Raw genomic sequence first — 25315 nt, 5'->3', positions numbered from 1 at the left:
AAAGCCAATTTGTTTGATTTGTGATGCTACTGGGGCTGTCCCAAAAAAATATCCAGTTGGTTCAACTGAACGCACAGATTTTATTTCTAAGAAAAAGGCATGTTGTGCAGCGCATCAGGAGTTCTTAGTTAGATAAAGAGGGGAATTGGTGTCTATGGTGAGAGTATTGTATGAGATTTCTCTCCTGCTATGCAGAAAGAAGCAACCTTACAGTGAAGGAGAGAACAGGACGTTAAAAAGTGTTTGCAAATTTTTGCTGCATATGCTGGTGATCCCAAAATAAAATGAATGGTAAGTGAAATTGCTCTTTCCCAGAACACCATCAGGAGAAGAATTGATGATATGTCTAGTGATGTTACAGAACAAATTAAATTTCATGTTTCTGGTTGTAAATATTTTTCACTAGCAATGGTTGAAAGTTACGGCACAGCTTAGTATTTTTGTCAGGTGTATAAATGAGAACTTCGACGTAATTGAAGAACTTCTAATTTTGCGTCTTCTCTTTTCTACCACGGGAGAGGATATATTTACAGAATTGAAGAAATGTGTTGGAGAAGTTGAACTGGTCAAAATTAGACAGTATATGCATCGATGGGGCGCCCTGTATGACTGGCTAAAGTGGTTGTGTTGCTCGGCTTGAACATTTTTTGGAACACAAGTTATTCAAGTATCATTGCATCATTCATCAATACTCCCTCTGTGCCAAAAGCATAAGCTTTTCGCACGTTCCTGATCCTGTGGCGCGATGCATCTACAAAATTTGTACACGTGCGTTAAATCGCCGCAAATTCCGCATCTTATTTGATGATTATTCACATGATGCCAAGGAATTACTTCTTTATTACCAAATACATTGGTGGTCAAAGGGACAGGCTTTTGAGATTTTGAAAACTAAAAAAGAAAGTGTTAATGTTTTTAATAGAAAAGGGCGAACTTGTTGAGGAGTGCAGTTTACTTGAAGATAAAGACAGGCTCAGTGACTTTGCCTCTCTCTGATATTATCGAACGCCTTGACAACCAACGAAAGTTTGCAGGGGAAGGGCTGCCTTTTCCCAACACACTTTAATTCTGTGTCAACATTCAAGGCAAAACTGAAACTTTCGGTTTCAGTTCTTTCGGTTGAAAAAAATCTTGATAATTTCAAACGTCTGCTGAAGCTAAACTCTGAGAACGCTGACGACGATTTCCACATTAATTTTGAGAGATATAAGAACACTGTTTCTTCGCTAGCGGATTCATTTGAATTACGGTTTCAAAATTTCAGTGACGATAAAAAAAAAGTGATACACTCCACCAACCCATTCACCCTCTCAGATATTGAGATAGAAAGAATTGTGCGATACACCAAGACTTGAAATTGCCTTGGAAGTTAGTTCCACAGACAACTTTCCTGGTTTGCATGAATTTGCTCTGCATTATATATGTAGGATTTGCCTCAACCTACATTTGTGAGCAGACTTTTTCTACCATGAGTTTCATCAAAAATAGCTACTGCTCCAGACTGACAGATGACCACCTCAATAATCTTCTGCAGCTGGCATGTTCAAAATTGAATCCAAATATCACCATCATCAGCAGGTTCAGAAGCCACATTAAGTGTCTAAGATTGCCATGTTTAATTTGTAGGCCTAGTGACCATTACATAATTAGGCCTATAAATGGCCCTATAACAATTGTTGACATTATTATTTGTTTTATTCAGCTAAGATTGCCAAGTTTTTTAAAAAATCAGTATTATTCAATGACAATATTGCAAGTGGCACGCCTGCACATTCTAGTTTCACAATGTGGCACTCCTTTGCAAGAGGTTGGCCATCATTGAGCTAAACAGCCTTAGGATTAAACCAATCACATACTTGGTCTACATGGCTCAGCTGCTGACGTCGTAAACAAGCTGAGCCATCGGAGAAGCTCATCATCTCAATTTTTATTTGAATACATTCTCCACAGCACAACTGGCTTATCACAAGTCAGATGTGCGATTAGGTCAGTCATGTTTTCACATCTAACCAGATACCTGGTGGCTTCACTATAATCTGCACACTACTATCAAAGAAGTGATGAGAGTCTTTGTAAAATAAAGTTTTTGAAAATTAATGAACTAACGTATTAATTCTGACTACACAGCAAGTTCAATATTTTGAAGTGTCAAAGAGTTTTCCAGATATTAAAATATTACTCCTACACTACAATCAAGTTTTTTTTTAAAAAAGAAAGCTGTAATGCAGCAGTGACTTTCTACAAATCATTTTACTTTAACCTTGAGGCAGAATCACAGCTACAAGAGCAATCGCTACAACTATACTTCAATAGATTACAGATATATGGAGCGTAAAAGCAACAGTCACCACCCATCATCAAGTAAACAATACATAGGAGGCAGGGTGCACACCCTGGTCTGGAGGTCACATGGGCAAACAGACTGGGCCAAGAATCAGAAGAATTCACTGTTTATTCTACCCATTCTGTGAAACGCCTCCTTTCATCGCTATAGACACATTTCACAGATTTTCTTTAAGATGTATTGCGCTGCTGTACGCGCAGACAGATTCATTTTCGCCAAAATCTAGAATTCAAAATGAAACCACCTACATCTACAAGTCATGATCACAATATTGAAATATAATTCAGTAACCACTTCCTGATGTAGTCAATATATCGAAAAACAATTGACTGTTTCCTTCTGGTACAAAAACAACTGCTTTCAGCAACCATTTTAAACTTCCAGATCAGATGAAAACATCCTCCAAAAAGACATAAAACACAACAAAATGTGTAGTGAGTACACAGCAACTTGCACTGACAAAATAACTTTGCAACAAAAAAAAATCTACAATCTTAGTCATCTATACCCCACCCCCAGCCAGTGCACTAGAACTTATCCTCATGATCCTACTCAAAGGAAAGGGAGAGAAAAAAAAACACACTGCTGGCAAAAATAGTGCCGACCCAAATGGCTGAGCAAAAATCCTGGCATGGATTAGGTTTAAGATCTGGATTCAAAAACTGACATTTGGCAACAGTGACTCAGAGTAAATCGAAACTTAACCCATTGCCTACTTTGGGATGCTTATCTAAGCTCAAGTAAAGGAGGGGAGAAAAAAAACTGATTACTTGCTAATATGGAGCTTCCAGCAATGAAGAAACTGCTAAATTTTGAGGAAAGCCTTCCATCAGCGCTATTTTCATCACCAAACACTCACAGCTGAAAGAAGCCTCCCTTCATAAAGCATGCATTTTTTTTAAAAATCATAATTCCATTGACATGCAACATTCATTAGTTGCAAATTGAGTATAACGACAGACTGAGTTTCTGGACCAAGAATTCAACTCCAACTCAACTGTCAGGTATGTTGATCAATGGGGCAAACAGTAGGGATCAATGACATGATGCAATCATTGAGTGACTATACATCATTTTCAAGATTTGGTAATTCATTTTCTGGTACATACTGCCAGCTGATAACGCCATTCAGAGTGATTCGGAATCCAAATGATAAAACATTCAGCAATTATACACCACCAAATTAGGAGGTATTGAAATATCAAATAATGCTGCAAAAATACAAGTCTTAAGCATATCTATAAACAAGAGTAAATGCTACATGGTTGGAAATGCCTTAACTGGAAAATTCTTCCAATACACATACCCACATAGAATGTGCAGCATGGAAACAGGCCATTCCGTCCAACTGGTCCATGCTGATGTTTATGCTCCACATGAGCCACCTCCCATCCTCTTCATCTAATCCCATCAGCATAACCTATTATTTTCTGCCTCGTATGTTTATCTAGCTTCCCCTTAAATGCATCAAAGCTATTTGCCTCAACTACTCCTTGTGGTATCAAGTTCCACATTCTAACCACTCTCTGGATAAAGAAGTTTCTCCTGAATTCCCTATTGGTTATATTAGCGACTGTCTTATATTTATGGCCCCTAGTTTTGGAGTCCTCCACCAGTGGAAACACCTTTTCTACATCTACCTTATCAAACCTTTTCATAATCTTAAAGACCTCAATCAGGTCATCCCTCAGCCTTCTCTTATCTACAGAAAGGAGCCCCAGCCTATTCAATCTTTCCTAATAGATATAACCGCTCAGTTCTGGTATCATCCTTGTAAATCTTTTTTGCACCTTCTCCAGTGCTTCTATATCTTTTATATAATATGGAGAACAGAACTGTGCACAGTACTCCAAGTGTGGTCTAACCAAGATTCAATACAAGTTTAGCATAACTTCTCTGCTTTTCAATTCTATTCCTCTAGAAATGAATCCCAGTGCTTGGTTTGTTTTTAATGGCCTTACTAACCTGCATCGCTACTTTTAGTGATTTGTGTATCTGTACCCTTAGATCCCTCTGCTCATCTACCTCATTTAGACTCTTAGTTTCCAAGGGTTATGTGGCCTGCTTATTCTTCCGACCAAAATGCACCACCTCACATTTCTATATTCGGAGTACCTAGGACTCAAAACAGCATGTTCAGTGGAAGCTTATGGTTCAAAACCACATCCCATCATTTGTGGTGCCACTCACTGGCATTCCAGACAAGTATAACATTTTCGAAATTTCAACTCCATTTTCAGCATCAAGCAAATCAGGTTAGGCCAGGTCAAGCTAGATATAGGATAAAACTGCTTCTACTTTGCCCCAGAAATGCAGCTTACCTCAAACTCAACCCTACTGCACTAGTGTGACTATCTATTTTCAATGAAACTGCCAATTCGGTTCCAATTAGAAGTCTGGACTTCTGCCAATTTGAATCGGGTTGAGACTGTGGAAACATACATAGTCTGGAGCTGGTTTCAAACCCACACCCCAGATATGAAAGAACAGCAATCAAACCCATTGTCCCAGACGCCTCATAACACTAAGTCACAATCACAAGCATAAAAACTAAATAATTTAAGCTTTTCTCTCATGATACCATCTCCTGTGCTCTTGGTTTCCTCTCCAAAATGTTCTTACACCCATTTATTTTATCGGACCATGCAAATACTACATCAATTAGTGCAACATTCAAATATGGTTATAGAAAGAACTTTTAGGCTTCTGAAATCAGCACTGTAGAAGTATTTGAGAAATTAAAAGGGGCTTAAGACTAATAAAACCCCTAGGCCAGATGGCATATATCATAGCATGCTGATGGAGACCATGGTGGGACTTTGTTGGCACAATGGAGTTACTATTACTAGGGTTTGAGGAGGAAAATGGTTGAGATAGCACCATTTAATGGATAGGTTGGGTCTTATGATCTTTTCGCACCCCTTTTTAATTAAGCCTCATTGAGCACTGGTCATATTTCATGGTACTGAGACAGGCAAACATAGAATACTTATCTACAAAAGGCAGCTGTAACAAGTAAAATAACAGCATCTATTCTAACGTGACAAGAAACAGCCTGAAAGAATATAGAAGGGACGATAATGCCTGAAAAACTGCCTAAATTTCTTTGAAGATGTTACAGATAAAGTACATAGAAGAACTCCCTATGGTACAACTTGCCAGAACTTTCAGAAAGCTTCCAACAAAGTTACATGTGAAAATCTTCAAACTGAAACTAAAAGATACCCAAATCCAACTGGATAAGAAGCTACACGGAAAAAGGAAATCAGGAGTGTTGTAATGTCGAAGTACATATGGGGGGGGGGGGGGGGAAAGAGAGAGAGAGAGAGAGAGAGAGAGAGAGAGAGAGAGAGAGAGAGAGAGAGAGAGAGAGAGAGAGAGAGAGAGAGATCCACAAAAGACCAGGATTCTGGAACCAAATCTAAGTTTGTCAGAATTTCCTTGCAACACTAAAATAGAGACGGCGGTACAGGGGATGTGGCAACAAAATGTGCACAAGGTTTTAGATTGGTTATGCAATTGGGCAACCTAATGCCAAACAGTGATAAATGTGAAGTATTACACAAAGCGTGAACTTGTATTTATGCATGGAGCACTATATCACATCTTTCAGGGCGTCCCAAAGTGCTTCATACACAACGAATTACTTTGATGTGTGGTCACCTTGGGGTAAGTAAATGCAGCAGCCATTTTGCACACAGCGATGTCCCACAAATAACAATGAGATGAACGGCCAGTTAATCTGTTTTGCTTGGTGGTGTTCGAGGAAGGAAAGCTCCATGCTCTTGTTTGAAAAATACCATGGGACCTTTAATGACCAGCAGAACCACAGGAATAGAGCCAAGACTATCTTTCACAATCAATGGAACCAAAGTAGTACAGAGTCATAGTAGACTTCAACGTCTAGACAACGCAAAGTAATTTTTAAAAAAAACAAATAAAATGCTAGGACAGAACAGTAGAATACAAGTCCACTGAAATAATCCTACAGCTTCAACTGGTCAGGTGACAATTAGGAGTACCATCTTTATTTTTGGATGCCATGCTACAAAAAGTACATACGTGCATTGGAAAGGATGCAGAAAACAGCAACCAGGCTGATCCCAAACATAGAGGTGAGCTATGATCAAAATCCAGTAAAGAAATAAGAAGGTTAAAGGGAGACCTGATCAAATCATATAAAATATTAAATGAGACAAAGTAAAACAATATCACTTCAAAGAATGACAGGAAAGGTCATAAATTTAAATTAGAAAAAGTAAATTTAAAATCAAGCAGATAAATAGGGAGAACGTCTTAACTTAAAAACTGACAAATATTTGAAATAATATGCCAGGCAGGATAGTAGTTACAACAATTAAGATATTGAAAAGATAGTTGGATGCTAGATTGGGAGAGTTGGAGTATCAGTGGAATGAATTGACAGGCTAAATGGCTTGTCTTATCCTTGACTTCTTATGTTACAGCCAAAGCTTTTCAGCTCATCTGATCTTCCAAAACATAAGATTCAGTATAATTTCTTGATATCATCATGACCTTACCCTCCAATAGCAACAACCTCCCTATCTAGTGCAATAGGATCAATCCATCAAAATACAAATGCTCATGACCCCTCCCAATGAACAAGTGTTTTCTCAAACTAAGTATTAAAGTCTTCAGTCATTCGTTTTAGAATTTATCACAGGGAACAATCTGCACTTAGTGTAATATAAATTTCACTAAGCACAGGGTATCAACAGAGCACTAGATAGTGCAATGGATGCAAACACCATGGCTTCACCTCCAGGACCGAAATTTGAATGCAGCCCAAACAGATGAAGGTCTCCTCACTTACGACAGCTGTGCAAATCCTAAGAGAAACAAGTTTGGGAAATATCAACTTAGTTCCAGTGGATTTATACCCACCAACACAAATCTACTCATAATTTGGTTTAATCTTGGCAGTCACACTAACAGAGGCTACTAGGACAGCTGATGTGGGTTATGGAAATGTCACAGCAGAACTGAAGAAAGTTCTCCAAGTCTGGCATTAAAGCACATTGCTGGAGCAAAGGGGGCTTTGCTCTGTACTAAAAATGTGCTATGCCCAATCGGAGCACAGGCAGAGGTAGACAAATTTAAAAAGTGAGCAAATTTTGCTTTGCCCAGCAATATCCTAAACCTGATGAGCAAAAAAAATCATCTAAATTTTTTTTTCAAAATCAGGCTTCTATCAGATCACTGAAATATTGTGTCTTTTCCCAATGATGCCCAACACATCTTCCACTATATTTGTAACCTCAAGTTGCTGCTACTGGATTCATACCCCGCATCAACAGCATAAGCTACAAGAAATACTTCTGCAACATTTAAGATCCCAAAAATCTAGGAACAGCTACTCCCAGAGATCATTTCAGTAGGAAACTGAGCAGACTGCCAGCACAGCAGACCAATAATTGGACCTTTCAATTACTTCCTGCAGTCTAGATAATGTTTGTACTATTTACACATTTAGAACACACCAGTTCTCCTCAAAAGGAAAGCCAACCACAAGTGTGAAAGATCAAAGATCCACGATCCACAAAGAGGCCTCTCTAGTGCAGCTACCGAGTATCCTGGTTGGAAAAATAGTCTCCTCTTAATTCAAAGTCACTTGAATCAAGTTATCTGATAAATCAATATTTTTTTTAAGCACCAGCTTCCCATGTCACTTACTTCAAATCATTTTTTGAAGCAACTCTGAATTATCAGGAGTTGGCTGTACAGAAAGTGTAATGCTGGAGAGGCACCACTATGAGAATTACACCACAAAGATGCCAGTGTGAAACTGGCATCTATTTCAGAGTCTTCTTGCTGGTTTCACATGAATAAACTTACACTCTCATTCTTTACTGGATGGGAATTCACAATGGCTTCATATTTATAGTAGGTGGTCAAAAAAGGGTCTTCAATCTGGAAACTAGGCTGCCATTGGGACATAGCCACACGCACTATTTGCAGTTCTTGCTTGAATGCATTAACTTCTGGTACCATGCAAGCATAATGAGAGCAGACACCGTTGCACACCAACGATATAAATGTCCTTGTTTTGTTACTGAAGAGTAGACCCAAGTACTCTTTTATGCTCAGGAACTTTCACACTAAAATCAATCAAATGGTGGAAAATACACCGCTAGATATCTACAGGCACGCAACTATACTTGCAGATTCAACTGGCACAAGTGCATCTAACCAATGATAACCAACTATGCAAGCACATAAAAACTAACAGCAACAGGATACCAATACTGATTTTACAACCCTCATTTTACAGTAGTTGGGCTCAGCAAGTGCATTTTTTATATTCTCCTTTCACAATCTGTAGGAATAATGTTGGTTGCTTCATCAATGTCACTTCAATATAGGTGATATGATCCAAATTCTGAATTAGAAAAATAAATGAGCTACAGACATGAGAGTTTTAACAGAACATTTTGTTAAATCACAAAAAGTATTGCAAATAGGATGGCCTGCGCAAAAGTCATGGTAACGGGAAAGTCACTGCAAAGTTCTTTTCTAAAGTCTTTCAAAAGCAAAACCATGTCAACTGTTTAAGCAATTTGATGGGTCAAGTAAATGATGACAGAGAATTTATAGTGTCATCAAACAGAGTTCCATCAAAGACTCCATGGGTATTGCACCATAAGTGTGGCGCTAAACCATACTAACCAGGAACATTCCAGGTTTGATCCTGGCTGTGGTGAGTTAGTTCATCTCATCCACAGTGCTACAATCCCTGGGATATTGAAGCGGAGAGAGGAAGAGAGAGAAAAGGAAATAAAATTATCCAGGTCTTCTGATTCAGATTGCCAGTTACCCTGTTGAAAGCCACGCACAGATGCCTCCCACCAACCATCATTGTGGGATAGCAAACCAATATTCACCATCTAGGCTCACTTATGTGAAGGAGGCTGATAAAAATAGGTGGCACTGTACCCCAGAGCAAATCACATTCAGGAAAGAAGAGGAGAAAGGAATCAAATTCATAATTGTCACCAAGATATGAGTCAAGTGCTATGGTAGGTGTGTAAAATTTATATGCAGTCAGAATGTAACTTTTTTAGCAAGAATTTCCCTAAAATATAATGGCAGTTTTGGAATTTTTCATACAACATCTACTTCAAATGTTACAAAACACCCAGCTGTACAATTTGGTTGTATGTGGAGAGAGCATTAATGGTTACACATCTGTCACTGGCTTTGGCGATGGCGATGGCGATGGCGATGAAGAAAAGACTTTCCTCCACCGTACCCACCAAACAAAGTAATTAGAAGTGTGCCATATGTAACTGTATCTAGGCCTGCACAACACAGGGCTCAAAACTATACAAACTGTTAAAGTGCTTCAGGGAGCAAAAGTTTTGCAGTGGCCACAAGGCAGAAAGGTATCCAGGGCTATTTCCAAGAATGATAATGAAATGGAGGGAGCTATAAAGACACATACCCACCCAACCAATTGGGATTTGTTGTTCTGCCAAGCCACCACCTTCCATGAACCAGTACGGCTGAGCTAATGAGCAGAAAGCACAAGTCAGGAGTGTGATCGAATACTTTCCACTTGCCTGGATGAGTGCAGCTCCAACAACACTCAAGAAGCTCGACACCATCCAGGACAAAGCAGCCCGCTTGATTGGCACCCCATCCACCACCCTAAACATTCACTCCCTCCACCACCGGCGCAGTGGCTGCACTGTGTACCATCCACAAGATGCACTGCAGCAACTCGCCAAGGCTTCGTCAACATCACCTCCCAAACCCACGACCTCTACCACCTAGAAGGACAAGGGCAGCAGGCACATGGGAACAACACCACCTGCACGTTCCCCTCCAAGTCACACACCATCCCGATTTGGAAATATATCGCCGTTCCTTCATCGTCGCTGGGTCAAAATCCTGGAACTCCCTTCCTAACAGCACTGTAGGAGAACCTTCACCACACGGACTGCAGCGGTTCGAGAAGGCGGCTCACCACCACCTTCTGAAGGGCAATTAGGGATGGGCAATAAATGCTGGCCTTGCCAGTGACGCCCACATCCCATGAACAAATAAAAAAAAAGAAAGCTTTTTAAAAAATGATGGGCCACGATACAGGTGAATTAGATTAAGAGCAAAAGTAGATTAAGAGCAAAAAGCAGATCCCAAAATATCAGTTGCAGCAATTTGTAGAATCCTCAACATCACAGTAGACGTTTATTGCAAGTCTTAACTCAAATAGTGCAAGTTACTTTGCAGATTTCCAAACTGCACTTACTTCTTTTTCTTCTGTAGAGGAGTTGTGCCATCTTTGCGAGGTCGGCCCCGTGGCCGTTTGTCGTTATTTATGGGGCTACCAACAGGAGCAGCCGCAATGGCGGCAGAAAGAGGTGGCGGTCCTAGGTCAGAAGGCTCCACACTTTTGTCCTCTGATGACATTCTAAGAGTGAAAAAATAAAAGTTAGTCATTACAGGAGAATGACAGAAACTCCACGAATCCCAACAGCAAATCTGACAGGTAAACCACAATCACAGGCTTAGATGTTTCATTGGGAATTTTAGTCCTCAACCTGATAAATAAAAAAAAGCTATATCTGTTCCGTGCTGTCTTGTGGCGGTAACTGATTGCGCCACTAACTGCTATCAGAGACTTTTCTTTAAAATATAAAGGGGTCTATTGTTTCACTCCAGAAATTGGGTACTGCACCAACATCATTGAAAGGCTTTTATTCATCTCACCGTTTTGGCCGTCAATCCCAGTAATGTATTGTCTTTCTTATCAATTGAAGATCCATTTCTCCTAACATCAGGTGCCTGCTGGCAAACCAATCTGACAAAACAGCTTTGCTCGAAACAAACTTAGAACAAAACAGAGACCAAAAAGAATAGTCACAGGATGATTTACAAAAGTACTGGGGTAGCAAAGAAGGCTTTTTAAAATCAAAGCACCACTGCACAATACATTTAGTTTTGTTTCATACCTGGAGGATATAACAGGACATTTAAAGTGACCACATCACCGATTAATGTCATGGGTCAGTGGCTACTGCAATATCAGTCATTAAAGCTTGCTTACCAAATATTCTAGGAAGATGACTGAGCGCCATCGACTAACTATGATAAATGGGGAAAGCAGCAAATTGAATTGTACAGCAGGAAACAGCACATCTGAAATTGGCTGTCTTGAGAGAGTCAACGATTTCATGTGAACCAGACCAAAAATCAACTGGATACCTTGATGGTCTCAAGACAGATTCCTGTTAGCTTAGCTGGAATTTTACTAAAAACAAGTGAGTACCCAAGTGCAGCCTGGGGTGGCTAATCCTGGAATTTCACTTATCTGCCTGTCGGGAAGGCGGGGGGGGGGGGGGGCGCGCGAGGTCAAGAGTCTGACCTCATCTCCCACCTCTTCTTACAAAAACGGTTGAAAACAGGAACAAATTGTGCCAGGAATCGCAAGTACGAATCAATTTCCAAATACCAAATGAGTATTTTACAGCTCAGACAGTGGAATTATCAACAATGATCAACAGACCAAGATGGAAGAAAGTTGTGCTATAAGCGTATGCATCTTAAGAAGATTTTTCACAAAATGGGGAAAAAAATTTCAACCAAGAAAGGATGAATGCTAGTCAGGATTAGTTTCATTGGATAGAAAAAGTCTATTTTAATACTGAGGAGGACTGTGACAAAATACAGCAAGCGGTTAATAAACTTGAAGAATGGGCATGTAATTGGCAAATGAATTTCAATATAGGTGAGGTGGTACATTTTGGTAGCAAAAATATGGAGGCCACCTACTCCTTGGAAAATAAGAGTCTAAATGAGGTAGAGGAGCAGACGGATTTGGAGGTACAGGTACACAAATCACTAAAAGTAGTGACACAGGTTAATAAGGCCATAAAAAAAAAGCAAACCAAGCAGTGGGATTCATTTCTACAGGTATAGAATTGAAAAGCAGAGAAGTTATGTTAAACTTGTATAGAACCTTGGTTAGACCACACTTAGGAGTACTGCAAGCAGTTCTGGTTTCCACACTATAAAAGGATATAGAGGCACTGGAGGAGGTGCAAAAAAGATTTACTAGGATGATATCGGAAATGAGGGGTTATATCTATCAGGGAAGATTGAATAGGCTGGGGTTCTTTACTCTGGAGAAGACTGAGTGGTGACCTGATAGAGGTTTTTAAGGGTAGACGTAGAGAAGATGTTTCCACTTGCGGGGAAGACCAGAAGTAGGGGGCCATAAATATAAGACTAACAAATCTAACAGGGAATTCAGGAGAAACTTCTTTACCCAGAGAGTGGAACTCGCTACCACAAGGAGTAGTTGAGGCGACTAGCATAGATGCATTTAAGAGGAAGCTAGATAAGCACGAGTGAGAAGGGAATAGAAGGATATGTTGATAGGGTTAGATGAAGGGTGGGCGGACGCTCACGTGGAGTATAAACACCTGCATGGACCTGTTTGGCCAAATGGCCTGTTTCTGTGCTGTACATTCTCTGTAATTCTTCGGATACATCACTACAACCATCAGACTTCAGCATAGAGATGCAATAAAGTAAAAGTTAGGCGGACTGACAATTTGGTGGCAATTTAAATATGTACATGTAAAATACATTTTATACTACATTATGTCACCAGAATCAAATACAGATAACTTCACTGTCAAATCTTAATCAATGCATAAGTGGTTCAAGAAACGTATGCTTGGATTGGGATTTCTAAAAATTCAGCAATTATTTGGAGCATTTACCACAGCAAAGCAGCTCAAGTAATTTCATAATTGAGCATCATATTGGAGGACAAGGGATTCAAGGAGGTGGCTGAATGCAATTTAAGAGGTAGGTTTTAAAGAGATTTTTACGGTGCAATGAGATGCACTGCTTTAGCCCTTAAGCTAATGGTGCTCCCACAAAGGGAATTCTAGGATATTGATTCAGCGCTGATGAAGGAACAGCAATATATGTCCCAATCAGGATGGTGTTTAGCTTGGAGGGGAACATGTCGGTAATGTGATGCTACTTGGCCTTCTCAATGGCGAGTTGCTGCAGTGCACCCTTTAGATCATACATACTGCAGCCACGGTATGCTAATGATGGAGGGGATACATATCAAGAACAGTGACAGGGGCACAAATCAAGAAAATTGCTCTGTCCTGGATGGTGTCGTCGAGCTTATTGAGTTTTGTTGCAACTGCGCCCATCCAGGCAAGTGGTGAGTATTCTATCACACTGTTGACTAGAGCCCTGTGGATGATGGAAAGGCTTAGAGGAGTCAGGAGATGAGCCACTTGTCAAATAATATCCAGTCTTTGCCCTGTTCTTGTAGCCAAGGTGTTGATACAACTGATCCAGTTCAACTTCCAGTCAATGGTGACTCCCAAGATGTTAATGGTGGTGCCGTTGAAGGTCATGGGGAGATGGCATGTCTCTCTCTTATTTGAGATGGTCATTACCCGGCACTTAAATGGCACGAATGCTACCTGCCACTTGTCAGCCCATGCATGGATGTTATTCAGGTTCTGCTGCTGGCTGGCATGGACTGTTTCATTATTGGGCAAGTTGCGAATCGAGTTGAACACTGTGGAATCATCAATGAACAGTCCCGTTTTTGACCTTGTGACCGATGGAAGAATAGCAATGAAACAGCTGAAAGATGTTGGGCCAAGTATGTTTCCCTGAGAAACTCCTGCAGTGATATCCTGGGGCGATGATTACTGGCCTCCAACAACCATAACCACCTTCCTTTGTGTCAGATATGACTCCAGCCATTGGAGGATTTTTCTTTTGACCCCCAATAACTTTAGGAAGGGCAAGGCCATGGCCATGGAGGGGTTTGAGGACAAAAACAAAGATGTTAAAATCAATGAGCTAAGAGATGGGGAGACAGTGGAGTTCAGCATGGATCAGGCGATAGAAGAGTAGAATTTTGTGTGGAATTGGATGTAGGAGATGCAGTTCTGAATGAGTTGGAGTATATTTGAGGCGGATCGGTAGAGGCAAGTAAGCAGCACATTGGAAAGTTGCGTCTAGATATAATAAAAGTTGTGGATGAGGGTTTCAGCTGCAGTGCGGTGTGTTAGAGATTGGTGATGTTTTGGAGGTGAAAGTAGGCAGCCTTAGTGATGGACTGGATGTGGAGTTTGAAGCTCAGCTCAGGTTTGAGCAGGATACCCAGATTGCGTACAGCTGCGCTGAGTTTGAGTAGGCATCAGGTAAGAGGAATAGGATAAAGATCTATGGCAGAGGCTGAACAGGATGGCTTTGGTCTCACCAATGTTGAGTTACAAGAAGTCCTGGCTCATCCACAACTTGATGTCATACAGCCAGTCCAACTGCACAGTAACAGCTGTGGAAGCAATGGTGGTAGTGCAGAGATAAAGGTAGGTATCATTGGCATACATATGAAATCTGACCCTGTGTTTGCAGATGTCATCACCGAGGGGAGCAACATATCGATAAGGAATAGGAGGGACCCAAGGATGCAACGTGCAAGGTGAACATACAAAGATCTGGAGGAGAAACCACTGCAGGAAGATATACTGGTTACATTGGGACAGGTATTACCGGAACGATGAAAGTGCTTTGGCACAGATATGGATTACAGAAGAGAGATGGAGGAGCACAATAATGTCAAAAGTTGTCGAAGTCAAGAGGGAATAATGCACCACAATCAAACAATGACTGACCAGGGCAGGCTCAGTGCTGTGGAGCGAATATAAACCATATTGAATGGATTCTAACAGAGAATGATGAGTGAAGTTGGACAGAGAATTCAGTAGCAATGGGATGGTTCAGAACTTGGAGATCAATCTAAACAAAACAATTATACACAAGATCAGACATCTCAAATTTCCTGCCAACACTGGAGTGGATGGAGCATGTAAAAATAAATCAATCATTCAAAAACAATTGGTTAACATTTTATCCCTGGATTAAGCATTCAGTACAAAGAAAGTGAAGTGCTTGAGTGCATAACTTGGATCAGTTTACCTAAAACAAATACAAAATATTCAGATGCTGGAAATCTGAAATAAAAACAGAAAATGCTAGAAATACTCAGCAGGTCAGGCAACATCTGTGGAGAGAAAAACAGTTAACATTTCCGGTCAATGACCTTTCATCATCGACCTGAAACGTAAACTCTCTCTCTCCACAGATGCTGCCTGACCTGCTGAGAATTTCCAGCACTTTCTATTTATCTAAAGTTGTATCTACTTTCATATCGTAAAAGCTGTCATTGCAATGGGATTTCAACTCCTGTAAAGCTCGGACTCCAAACATGGCAAACTAATGCCATCAAGGGGCAAACTCTAACTTGGCAAAGGAGGCATTTGCCAGCTCCACAAACCAAACACAAGAATTCGCCCCGAGTCAGTCAAATGCAATCTCTGAAGCCAAACCCCACAACAGTTTGGAGCTGCAACCACTCAGCAAACCTGTGCAAATGGCCCAGCGGTTGGGCCAAATTAAGCAGTTCCGGTGCAATCTGATTGGCAGCAAGATCTACAGTCTCAACTGACAAGGCATCAGTCAAATACTTGGCTTGCACTGCTGCAATGAAAGGCCAGCCCACCCACAGAAAAATACTTTTGGAGCCAAACAGCAAATGGAATTGGCTCAAAAGTGGCTAAATAGTCAGCTGCTTTTGGCTTCAGAAGAGGTACCACTTTGGTTGCAGCCAGGGTTTGGTTTGGCTATAGAATCAGTACCTGTAGTGACCAAACACGTGTCCAAGCACTCAAGGGAATAATCACATTTTTCAATGATCTAGCATTCTTACAAATTAAAGAGATGAATGTTTTTTTTAAATTCAATTTGGTGTATGGATTTTGAAAGATGTGCACACTATGGATACCAGTTTACATATTTGTAATTAAAACATCTTGCTTTAGGAAGTGTGGCAACCACAACACAGGTGTTACACTGGTCAGTCATTAAAACAGCAGTCTGCAAGTTGGTTGTAAGTAGGTCTTAATGAGAACAGAGAGTAGTCCCAAATAATAAAGAGCTCATATTTACCCAAAAAATAAAGTAACCAGTCCAAAATTCGATTGGGATGTAAACAGGCTCACAACGAAGATAAAGGATTGCAGGAAACGGTGCACATATAACAATTAAGAATAGCGAACTTTAATAATGCTCATCCAACCCAAGTTACAATTGTAACCACCTACAGCTAAAATTCAAAACATAGCTGTCCTTAGCACAATTTCTTTTATTTGGCCTTCAACAATCTCACTCGGCTTTTTAACAACTAAATGTAACTAACTGCTTCAAACTACAGATTAAAATGTGTGTCCTATAAGTAAAGGTTCAAGTGAAACAATCAGTTTGGTCTCCAATGATGACAATCTTCTAACATGCTGGCCCCCAACAGCTGCCCTGCAACACCTTGTCCAAATGGTCATTCTTCTTGTGACCCTAGACAATTTAGAGGGGGTGCAGAAGAGATTTATTAGAATGGTACCAGGGATGAGGGACTTTCATTATGTGGAGAGATTGGAGAAGCTGGGGTTGTTCTCCTTAGAACAGAGAAGGTTAAGGGGAAATTTGAGGTGTTCAAAATCATGAACGGTTTTGGTAGAGTAAATAAGGAGCAACAGTTTCCAGTGGCAGAAGGGTTGGTAACCAGAAGACACAGGTTTAAGGTGATCGGCAAAAGAGCCAGAGACAATATATGAAAACTTATTTTTTTTAAAAACGCAGCGAGTTGTAATGATCTGGAATGCACTGCCTGAAAGGGTGGTGGAAGCAGATTCAATAGTAACTTTTAAAAGGGAATTGGATGAATACTTGGAAGGGAAAAAAAATACAGGGCTATGGGGAAAGAGCAGGGGAATGGGGCTAATTGGATAGCTCTTTCAAAGAGCCAGCACAGGCACGATGAGCCAAACGGCCTCCTTCTGTGCTGTACCTACTATGATACGAGTGTTAATGGATTATCCAATCACATCCTGAATGTGAACAAAGGCAGTTGGAAGTTATATGTTGTGCAATGTTTTCTAACTAATTTGACATAACGTCAAGTATACTGGTTTTACACCACATTAGCAATTTTGTGTACTTCTATCCACAGCTTTGATAAATTTATCCTCATTATTTTTTTTATAGGAATACTGAATTACTTATCATACAGCAAGTTTAAAGTGCCACATTGAACATACGCACAACAATAATGAGCTATAATTTACACTGCATAAATACTAAGTGGCTCGGTAATACTGCGACAACACCAGGACAGGGATGTCAAAACTGGGACATTTGGTAACCCTGTGTACGGGTAACCTGACATAAAATCATCTCAGTTAGGACAACACAATGCGGGTAAAAGCCAATCTGCTCCCACACTGTGACGTTCAAGCTGTCAGAGAAATAATATTCCTATCAGCTCCAATCTGCTGTTAAAATTTTCAACCAGGTGCTCCATCACTAGATCCAAAAAAAAGTGACAAATTTTCCTTTTTCTAAAAAATATAATCTGAACTTGACTTGATAAACTTAAGCAGACAGCTGAACTCCCATTTGTGGAGCCAAGTCAGTCTTGGCTATTATTTTGAACTAAATCTCCCTTTGCAACTTCAACTCATTCTTGGCCAGCTACTAGATGGATCCATGGAAAAATACTGCAGTCCAGACATTATCACACTTCTCCAACTGACAAACTGGGTTACCTGATGCAGTAATTGGAATCTGGAACAGAAGGTGAAGGCAGCTTGAATGTCACGGTGTGGGAGCAGATTGGCTTTCACCCGCATTATCCTTACCTGAAATTATTTTGTGTCAGGTGACTCATACAGGGTTAATACACAAGTACATACATAAAACCTTGTATGCCAAAAATAATGGATGCAATCATTAACTCTTAAATGCTTTTAGTTGCTATTACAAATTATGCATTTTTCAGATGGGGCATTAGCCCCCTGATATTTATCGGAAAAATTCAGCCATGATTCTCCCACCGTATCACAATCCAGTAACTTCATGTTAAGTACACGTATGTGGATGAAGGGCAAAACTGGGATTGGGCTCAGATGTGACACACTCTATGGTGAAACACTCGAGAATAAAATAGATAAAGAGGGAGGCCACGTGGCCCATTTTAGCCAATCCATCAGAATATGAACTTCGAGTCCTCCCATTATGTCATCGAGCTGTCTCTAAGGTTTTTTTTCCTCCACTACTCTACCTGGAAGGCCACTCCAATTATTTGAGTGAAGAAGTCCTTTCCATACTTCTGTCCTTCTCCTTTGTCCAGTTTTAACCTATACTTATTCTGGTTTCCTGGCATACGTGGAAGTAGGGTTCTGAATTAACTCAACTATGCCTTTTAAGACCTATATAAAGGGCGTTAGGATAAACCCAGCAACTACAGGCCAGTCAGTTTAACCTCGGTGGTGGGGAAACTTTTAGAAACGATAATCCGGGACAACATTAATAGTCACTTGGACAAGCGTGGATTAATTAAGGAAAGCCAGCATGGATTTGTTAAAGGCAAATAGTGTTTAACTAACTTGATTGAGTTCTTTGATGATTTAACAGAGAGGGTAGATGAGGGCGATGCGTTTGATGTTGTATACATGGACTTCCAAAAGGCATTCGATAAAGTGCCACATAATAGGCTTGTCATCAAAGTTGAAGCCCGTGGAATAAAAGGGGCAGTGGCAGCATGGATACGAAATTGGCTAAGTGACAGGAAAGAGTAGTGGTGAACGGTTGTTTTTCGGACTGGAGGGAGATCTACAGTGGTGTTCCCCAGGGGTCGGTACTAGGACCACTGCTTTTCTTGACATATATATTAATAACCTAGACTTGGGTGTACAGGGCACAATTTCAAAATTTGCAGATGACATAAAACTTGGAAGTGTAGTGAACACTGAGGAGGATAGCGATAGGCTTCAAGAGACTATAGACAGGCTGATGGACACATGTCAGATGAAATTTTACGCAGAGAAGTGTGGAGTGATACAAGAAAGAAAACTGGTTAGAATACTGCCTAATAACATCTGGGCTAGATTAGATTAGAGATGTCTTCTTGGACTTTGAGTGTGAAGTGCAATAAGTTAGGCTAGTTTCAATCCAGCTGCAAACAGGTGTAGGTTCATGGTACAAACTCTCCATAATCTGGTATTAAATTGGCAGGCTCACTCTTGAGCCTCATGTGTGGTGTGGGAAAGGGAATGGCCACTGGTAAGGTAGTGGTTCTTTTCTATGATTGGAGTTGAGACGTGTCATTGGGAAAGTGTAGACAAGGCTTTACTGAACAATGGTGCCAGTACTGATATCCCTCTGCTACAGACAGCTGGTCTGTATAACCAGGCTCAGCCCACTGGTGGCCTGAATTAAATGATGGCCCTGATGACAGGGGGATAGAATATAAAAACAGGGAGGTATTGCTGCAGTTATATAGGGTATTGGTGAGACCGCACCTGGAATACTGCATACAGTTTTGGTCTCCATACTTAAGAAAAGACATACTTGCTCTCGAGGCAGTACAAAGAAGGTTCACTCGGTTAATCCCGGGGATGAGGGGGCGGACATATGAGGAGAGGTTGAGTAGATTCGGACTCTACTCATTGGAGTTCAGAAGAATGAGAGGCGATCTTATTGAAACATATAAGATTGTGAAGGGGCTTGATCGGGTGGATGCGGTAAGGATGTTCCCAAGGATGGGTGAAACTGGAACGAGGGGGCATAATCTTAGAATAAGGGGCTGCTCTTTCAAAACTGAGATGAGGAGAAACTTCTTCACTCAGAGGGTGGTAGGTCTGTGGAATTTGCTGCCCCAGGAAGCTGTGGAAGCTACATCATTGAATAAATTCAAAGCAGAAATATACAGTTTCCTAGAAGTAAAGGGAATTAGGGGTTACGGGGAGCGGGCAGGAAATTGGACATGAATTTAGATTTGAGGTTAGGATCAGATCAGCCATGATCTTATTAAATGGCGGAGCAGACTCGAAGGGCCGATTGGCCTACTCCTGCTCCTATTTCTTATGTTCTTATGTTGTTCTTATTTTGGTAGGAAGAACGAGGAGAGGCAATATAAACTAAAGGGTACAATTCTAAAAGGGGTGCAGAAACAGGGATCTGGGTGTATATGTACACAAATCGTTGAAGGTGGCAGGGCAGGTTGAGAAAGCGGTTAAAAAAGCATACGGGATCCTGGGCTTTATAAATAGAGGCAGAGAGTACAAAGGCAAGGAAGTTGTGATGAACAGTTATAAAATGCTGGTTAGGTCACAACTGGAGTACTGTGTCTACTTCTGGGCACCGCACTTTAGGAAGGATGTGAAGGCTTTAAGAGAGGGTGCAGAAGTGATTTACCAGAATGGTTCCAGGGATGAGGTACTTCAGTTAAGTAGATAGACGGGAGAAGCTGGGGTTGTTCTCCTTAGAGCAGAGAAGGTTGAGAGGAAATTTAATAGAGGTATTCAAAATCATGAAGGGTCTAGACAGAGTAGATAGAGAGAAACTGTTCCCATCGGCAGAAGGGTCAAGAACCAGAGGACATAGATTTAAGGTGATTGGCAAAAGAACCAAAGGCGACAGGAGGAAAAACTTTTTTTTAAACATAGTGAGTGGTTATGATCTGGAATGCACTGCCTGAGGGGGCAGTGGAGGCAGATTCAATCATGGCTTTCAAAAGAGAATTGGATAAGTACTTGAAGGGAAAAAATTTGCACGGCTACGGGGATAGGGCGGGGGAGTGGGACTAGCTGGATTTCTCTTGCAGAGAGCCAGCACGGACTCAATGGGCCGAATGGCCTCCTTCCATGCTGTAACCACTCTGTATTTATTATGTTCCCTCTCCATTTCCTCGTTCAAGGGACAAACCTTGGGTTTTGTGGTGGCAGTCCTGGCTCCGAGTTAGAAGGTGCAGGATTCGAACCCCACTCCAGACTGTCCCGGCAAGTGGAGAGTGGAGCGCCGGCTCTGAATTCTAGGTTGACATCCAGTGCAATACTTGAGGGGTCCACACACACCCACAACATCGTATGGGATACGGGAGCCCATAAAATCAAACCCCTTTCAAGACTAAGACCCCCAGTTTCATAACACAAATTTCTGATGCTATGGTTTGACAGATTCCCTTATTTCACATTAAGAAATCACACATCAAAACCAGTTGCTGGGTAAGTTAATGGAAAGTTGCCACATCATTGAAATGTACTTCACGAAAATGTTGAGGTCAGGAGGAGAGAAAGAGGTAAGAGGGAATAATGATGTATTTAAATATTTTCCTCCCACATCCTACATCTGAGATTCTTGAGTTTATTCAAACAACATAAGAAACAGGAGCAGGAGTAAGCCATACGGCCCCTCGAGCCTGCTCCGCCATTCAATAAGATCATGGCTGATCTTCAACCTCAACTCCATTTTCCCGCCCGATCCCCATATCCCTTGATTCCCTTAGAGTCCAAAAATCTATCGATCACAATCTTGAATATACTCGACAGAGCATCCACAGCCCTCTGGGGTAGAGAATTCCAAAGATTTACAACCCTCTGCGTGAAGAAATTCCTCCTCATCTCAGTACTAAATGGCTGACCCCTTATCCTGAGATTCTCCAGTCATGGGAAACAGCCGCTCAGCATCTACCCTGACGAGCCCCCTAAGAATTTTATACATTTCAAGAGATCACCTCTCATTCTTCTAAACTCCAGAGAATATAGGCCCATTCTACTCAATGATCTTCTGATCTTTTGGATGAAATACAATGATTAGAAAGGAGAATGACCACAAATATACAGATGGATTTCACAGCATCCAGGCCCAGGCAACACAGCGGTGATAGCTGCCTTTTAAAATCCCATTTCCCATAACCCTTACATTACAATGGCTTATTCACATAAAAATGCACAAGATTGTACGTCATCCTGAAAGATTGTTGCTGGATAAAAGTGGCTAATGGTTGAATATTAATTCAACAGGGATGCCACAACAGCTGGACCAACACATACGCTGGGCACAGAATTAGAGTTAGCACAGAATCCAGCTCGGTCACGCAACCCCGCCCCCCCCGCAACCAATCTACCAACACACTCAGTCTAGGTTCATATATGATCGTTGAAGTTTCAACTCCCATGAAACTGCAACCTTGGACGGTCAGCAAATTTAGGAGGGGAGTTTAAAACAATGTGTATTTCCATATTTGCCATCATCAGATTAAGTCTACATCCACGAAATAAATGGAGACAGGAAATGGGAAATTACAAGGGAGAACATTTTCTGAATGCTTTGTAACCAGAGCTTCAAAAGGCTATGTAATATTACTTTTGCTGCATTTGATGGGGGAAGACAACTCTCAAAAAAAAAATGAAGCTGGATGCAAACATATATTTTTCAACTGGAATTGCTAAAATGAAGATTTAGGATTTCATCTGCTCTTCCTCCCTCTCCCCCACCATCCCTCATGAGGATACATTATGCAAAGCATAGTGGTGTAAAATATTGTCAAGGGGGGTCAGCAATTTGCAGTTCCCTCTTCTGGATCACAATTGAAGATCGAGCAATTATGTAGGCTGAATTCAAAGCACTGAAAGAAAATGCAGTCTAAAATGAGGATTTTATTTTACTTTTTCTTCAACTTCTAATTATTCTTCAGGTACAATATACTGGTATGTGTTACAGTCATAGTATACATTGTACATGGTACACTGCAGTAGCAAATGAGCTTTACTGAGTGACTTGGGTTGTAGAGTGCCTGATGGTGGTTGTTGGAGGCCAACCATCTCAGCCCCAGGACATTGCTGTAGGAGTTTCTCAGGGCAGTGTCCTAGGCCCAACCATCTTCAGCTGCTTCATCAATGACCTTCCCTCCATCATAAGGGCAGAAATGGGGATGTTCGTTGATGATTGCACAGTGTTCAGTTCCATTCACAACCCCTCAGATAATGAAGCAGTCCGTGCCCACATGCAGCAAGACCTGGACAACATCCAGGCTCGGGCTGATAAGTGGCAAGTAACATTCGCACCAGACAAGTGCCAGGCAATGAGCATCTCCGACAAGAGAGAGTCTAACCACCACCCCTTGACACTCAACTGTCTTACCATCACCGAATTCCCCCACCAACACCACCCTGGGGGTCACCATTGACCAGAAACTTAACTGGACCAGCCACATAAATACTGTGGCTACAAGAGCAGGTCAGAGGCTGGATATTCTGCAGCGAGTGACTCACCTCCTGACTCCCCAAAGCCTTTCCACCATCTGCAAGGCACAAGTCAGGAGTGTGATGGAATACTCTCCACTTGCCCGGATGAATGCAGCTCAAACAACACCCAAGAAGCTCGACACTATCCAGGACAAAGCAGCCCGCTTGATTGGCACCCCATCCACCACCCTAAACGTTCACTCCCTTCACCACCACCGCACTGTGGCTGCAGTGTGAACTATCCACAGGATGCACTGCAGCAACTCGCCACGGCTTCTTCGACAGCACCCCCCACACCCGCGACCTCTACCACCTGGAAGGACAAGGGCAGCAGGCACATGGGAACTATACCACCTGCACATTCCCCTCCAAGTCACACACTATCCCAATTTGGAAATATATCGCCGTTCCTCCATTATCGCTGGGTCAAAATTCTGGAACTCCCTTCCTAACAGCACTGTGGGTGAAACTTCACCACACGGACTGCAGCGGTTCAAGGCGGCGGCTCACCACCACCTTCTCAAGGGCAATTAGGGATGGGTAATAAATGCTGGCCTTGCTAGCGACACCCAGATCCCATGAACGAATATTTAAAAAAATAATTCTAGTTAGGAACAGGAGTAAGTCATTCAGCCCCTCAGGCCTATTCCGCCTCGATTAGATCACCCCTCATTCAATCTTCTAAACTCAAGGGAATACAAATCAAGTTTATGCAACCAGTCCTCATAACATAACCCTTTAAGCCTTGGTATAACTCTGATGAATCTGCCTTGTGCCTCTTCGAAAGTCAATATATCTTTCCTGAGGTGCGGTGCTCAAAAATGAATGCAGTACTCCAGATTGGGTCTGGCCAAGGCTCTATATAACCGAAGCATCAGTGGTGTTACTTTGCACTGCTGTGCTTGCTGGTTATATTGGTGCCTATAAGTTTTGGTTATATCAACAGAACTTTGGCACAGATACCCAATTTGGTTGGGGCACTCCATTTTAATCAAAATAATATGCAACTTCACAGTGGTATTCCAGTCTATGCACATGTCCATCCAATCATAACAGATGGCAGGAGAATTGCACAGATACATCAACATGAACATTAAACCACAAGGTTGAAAATGAGTGCCAGCACGCATGTAAGCATGCTATGTGAAACAGACAAAGAAAAGCCATTAAGCTCCCCCAATGGCCAAGTGAATAAAGGCATCACTTTGTATAGCACTAAGCTATACAGACCAGAAGGCCCCAGGCTCTATTCCCAATTCATTGCCATTTCAGCAAGACACCCAAGGGCTTTGGGTACCATGGAACCATACCAACAATAGAAAGGGGCAGAAAATTGAAGAAAAAAATTATACGCACAAATCATGTTCTTGGCTTGCGTGGATACAAAGCCAAAAAATTATTACTGTAACAGGAATCAGGTCTCCTGGCATCAAGTGCTGGAGGGGGCCAGTATCATGGAATTGTACCACAGTGTTAGTCGGTACCTTCAGGAAAGGAGGAGGAAAACTATGTTTAAAAAAAAATAATTTCATTCTTTTATCTGGAGAACTTCCAACTCGTTAACAGCTTGCGATTTCTTCCCTCACTATACAACACACTCACACAGCCATGCTTTGACCAGTATGTTTACAATGACAAATTAGAAGCAGAGAAATCTGGGACTGACACCCACAAGTAACTATAAATCCAACAAATAATCTCTTAAAAGCAGTAAATGATGGTGAGCTTCAGAATCAAATTTGGTATGGCAAAAAACATCTCTGCACCAACCGGTCAGTATTCTGTTTTATGGCTTTCACCACTCTTATCAGAAATCAGGCCG

General features: G+C 41.4%; 1 protein-coding gene across 10 annotated transcripts in view; it reads right to left on the bottom strand.

Moving 5' to 3' along the window:
• The window catches only part of kmt2ca (lysine (K)-specific methyltransferase 2Ca), a 424137-nt gene that overhangs the window by 355646 nt on the left and 43176 nt on the right, over positions 1–25315 (bottom strand). For all 10 annotated transcript variants that reach the window (XM_068008355.1, XM_068008384.1, XM_068008402.1 and 7 more), the window contains exon 2: positions 10614–10775. In XM_068008355.1, coding sequence (XP_067864456.1) covers positions 10614–10774 — 161 coding nt within the window. In that variant the 5' untranslated portion in view covers position 10775. The remainder of the gene's footprint in view (positions 1–10613; positions 10776–25315) is intronic.

Source organism: Heptranchias perlo, chromosome 2 (genome assembly GCF_035084215.1).
Source record: "Heptranchias perlo isolate sHepPer1 chromosome 2, sHepPer1.hap1, whole genome shotgun sequence".
NCBI classification, from domain to species: Eukaryota; Metazoa; Chordata; class Chondrichthyes; order Hexanchiformes; family Hexanchidae; genus Heptranchias; species Heptranchias perlo.
Note: the sequence above shows the minus strand (reverse complement) of the source record. Positions and strands in the feature narration are given on the sequence as shown.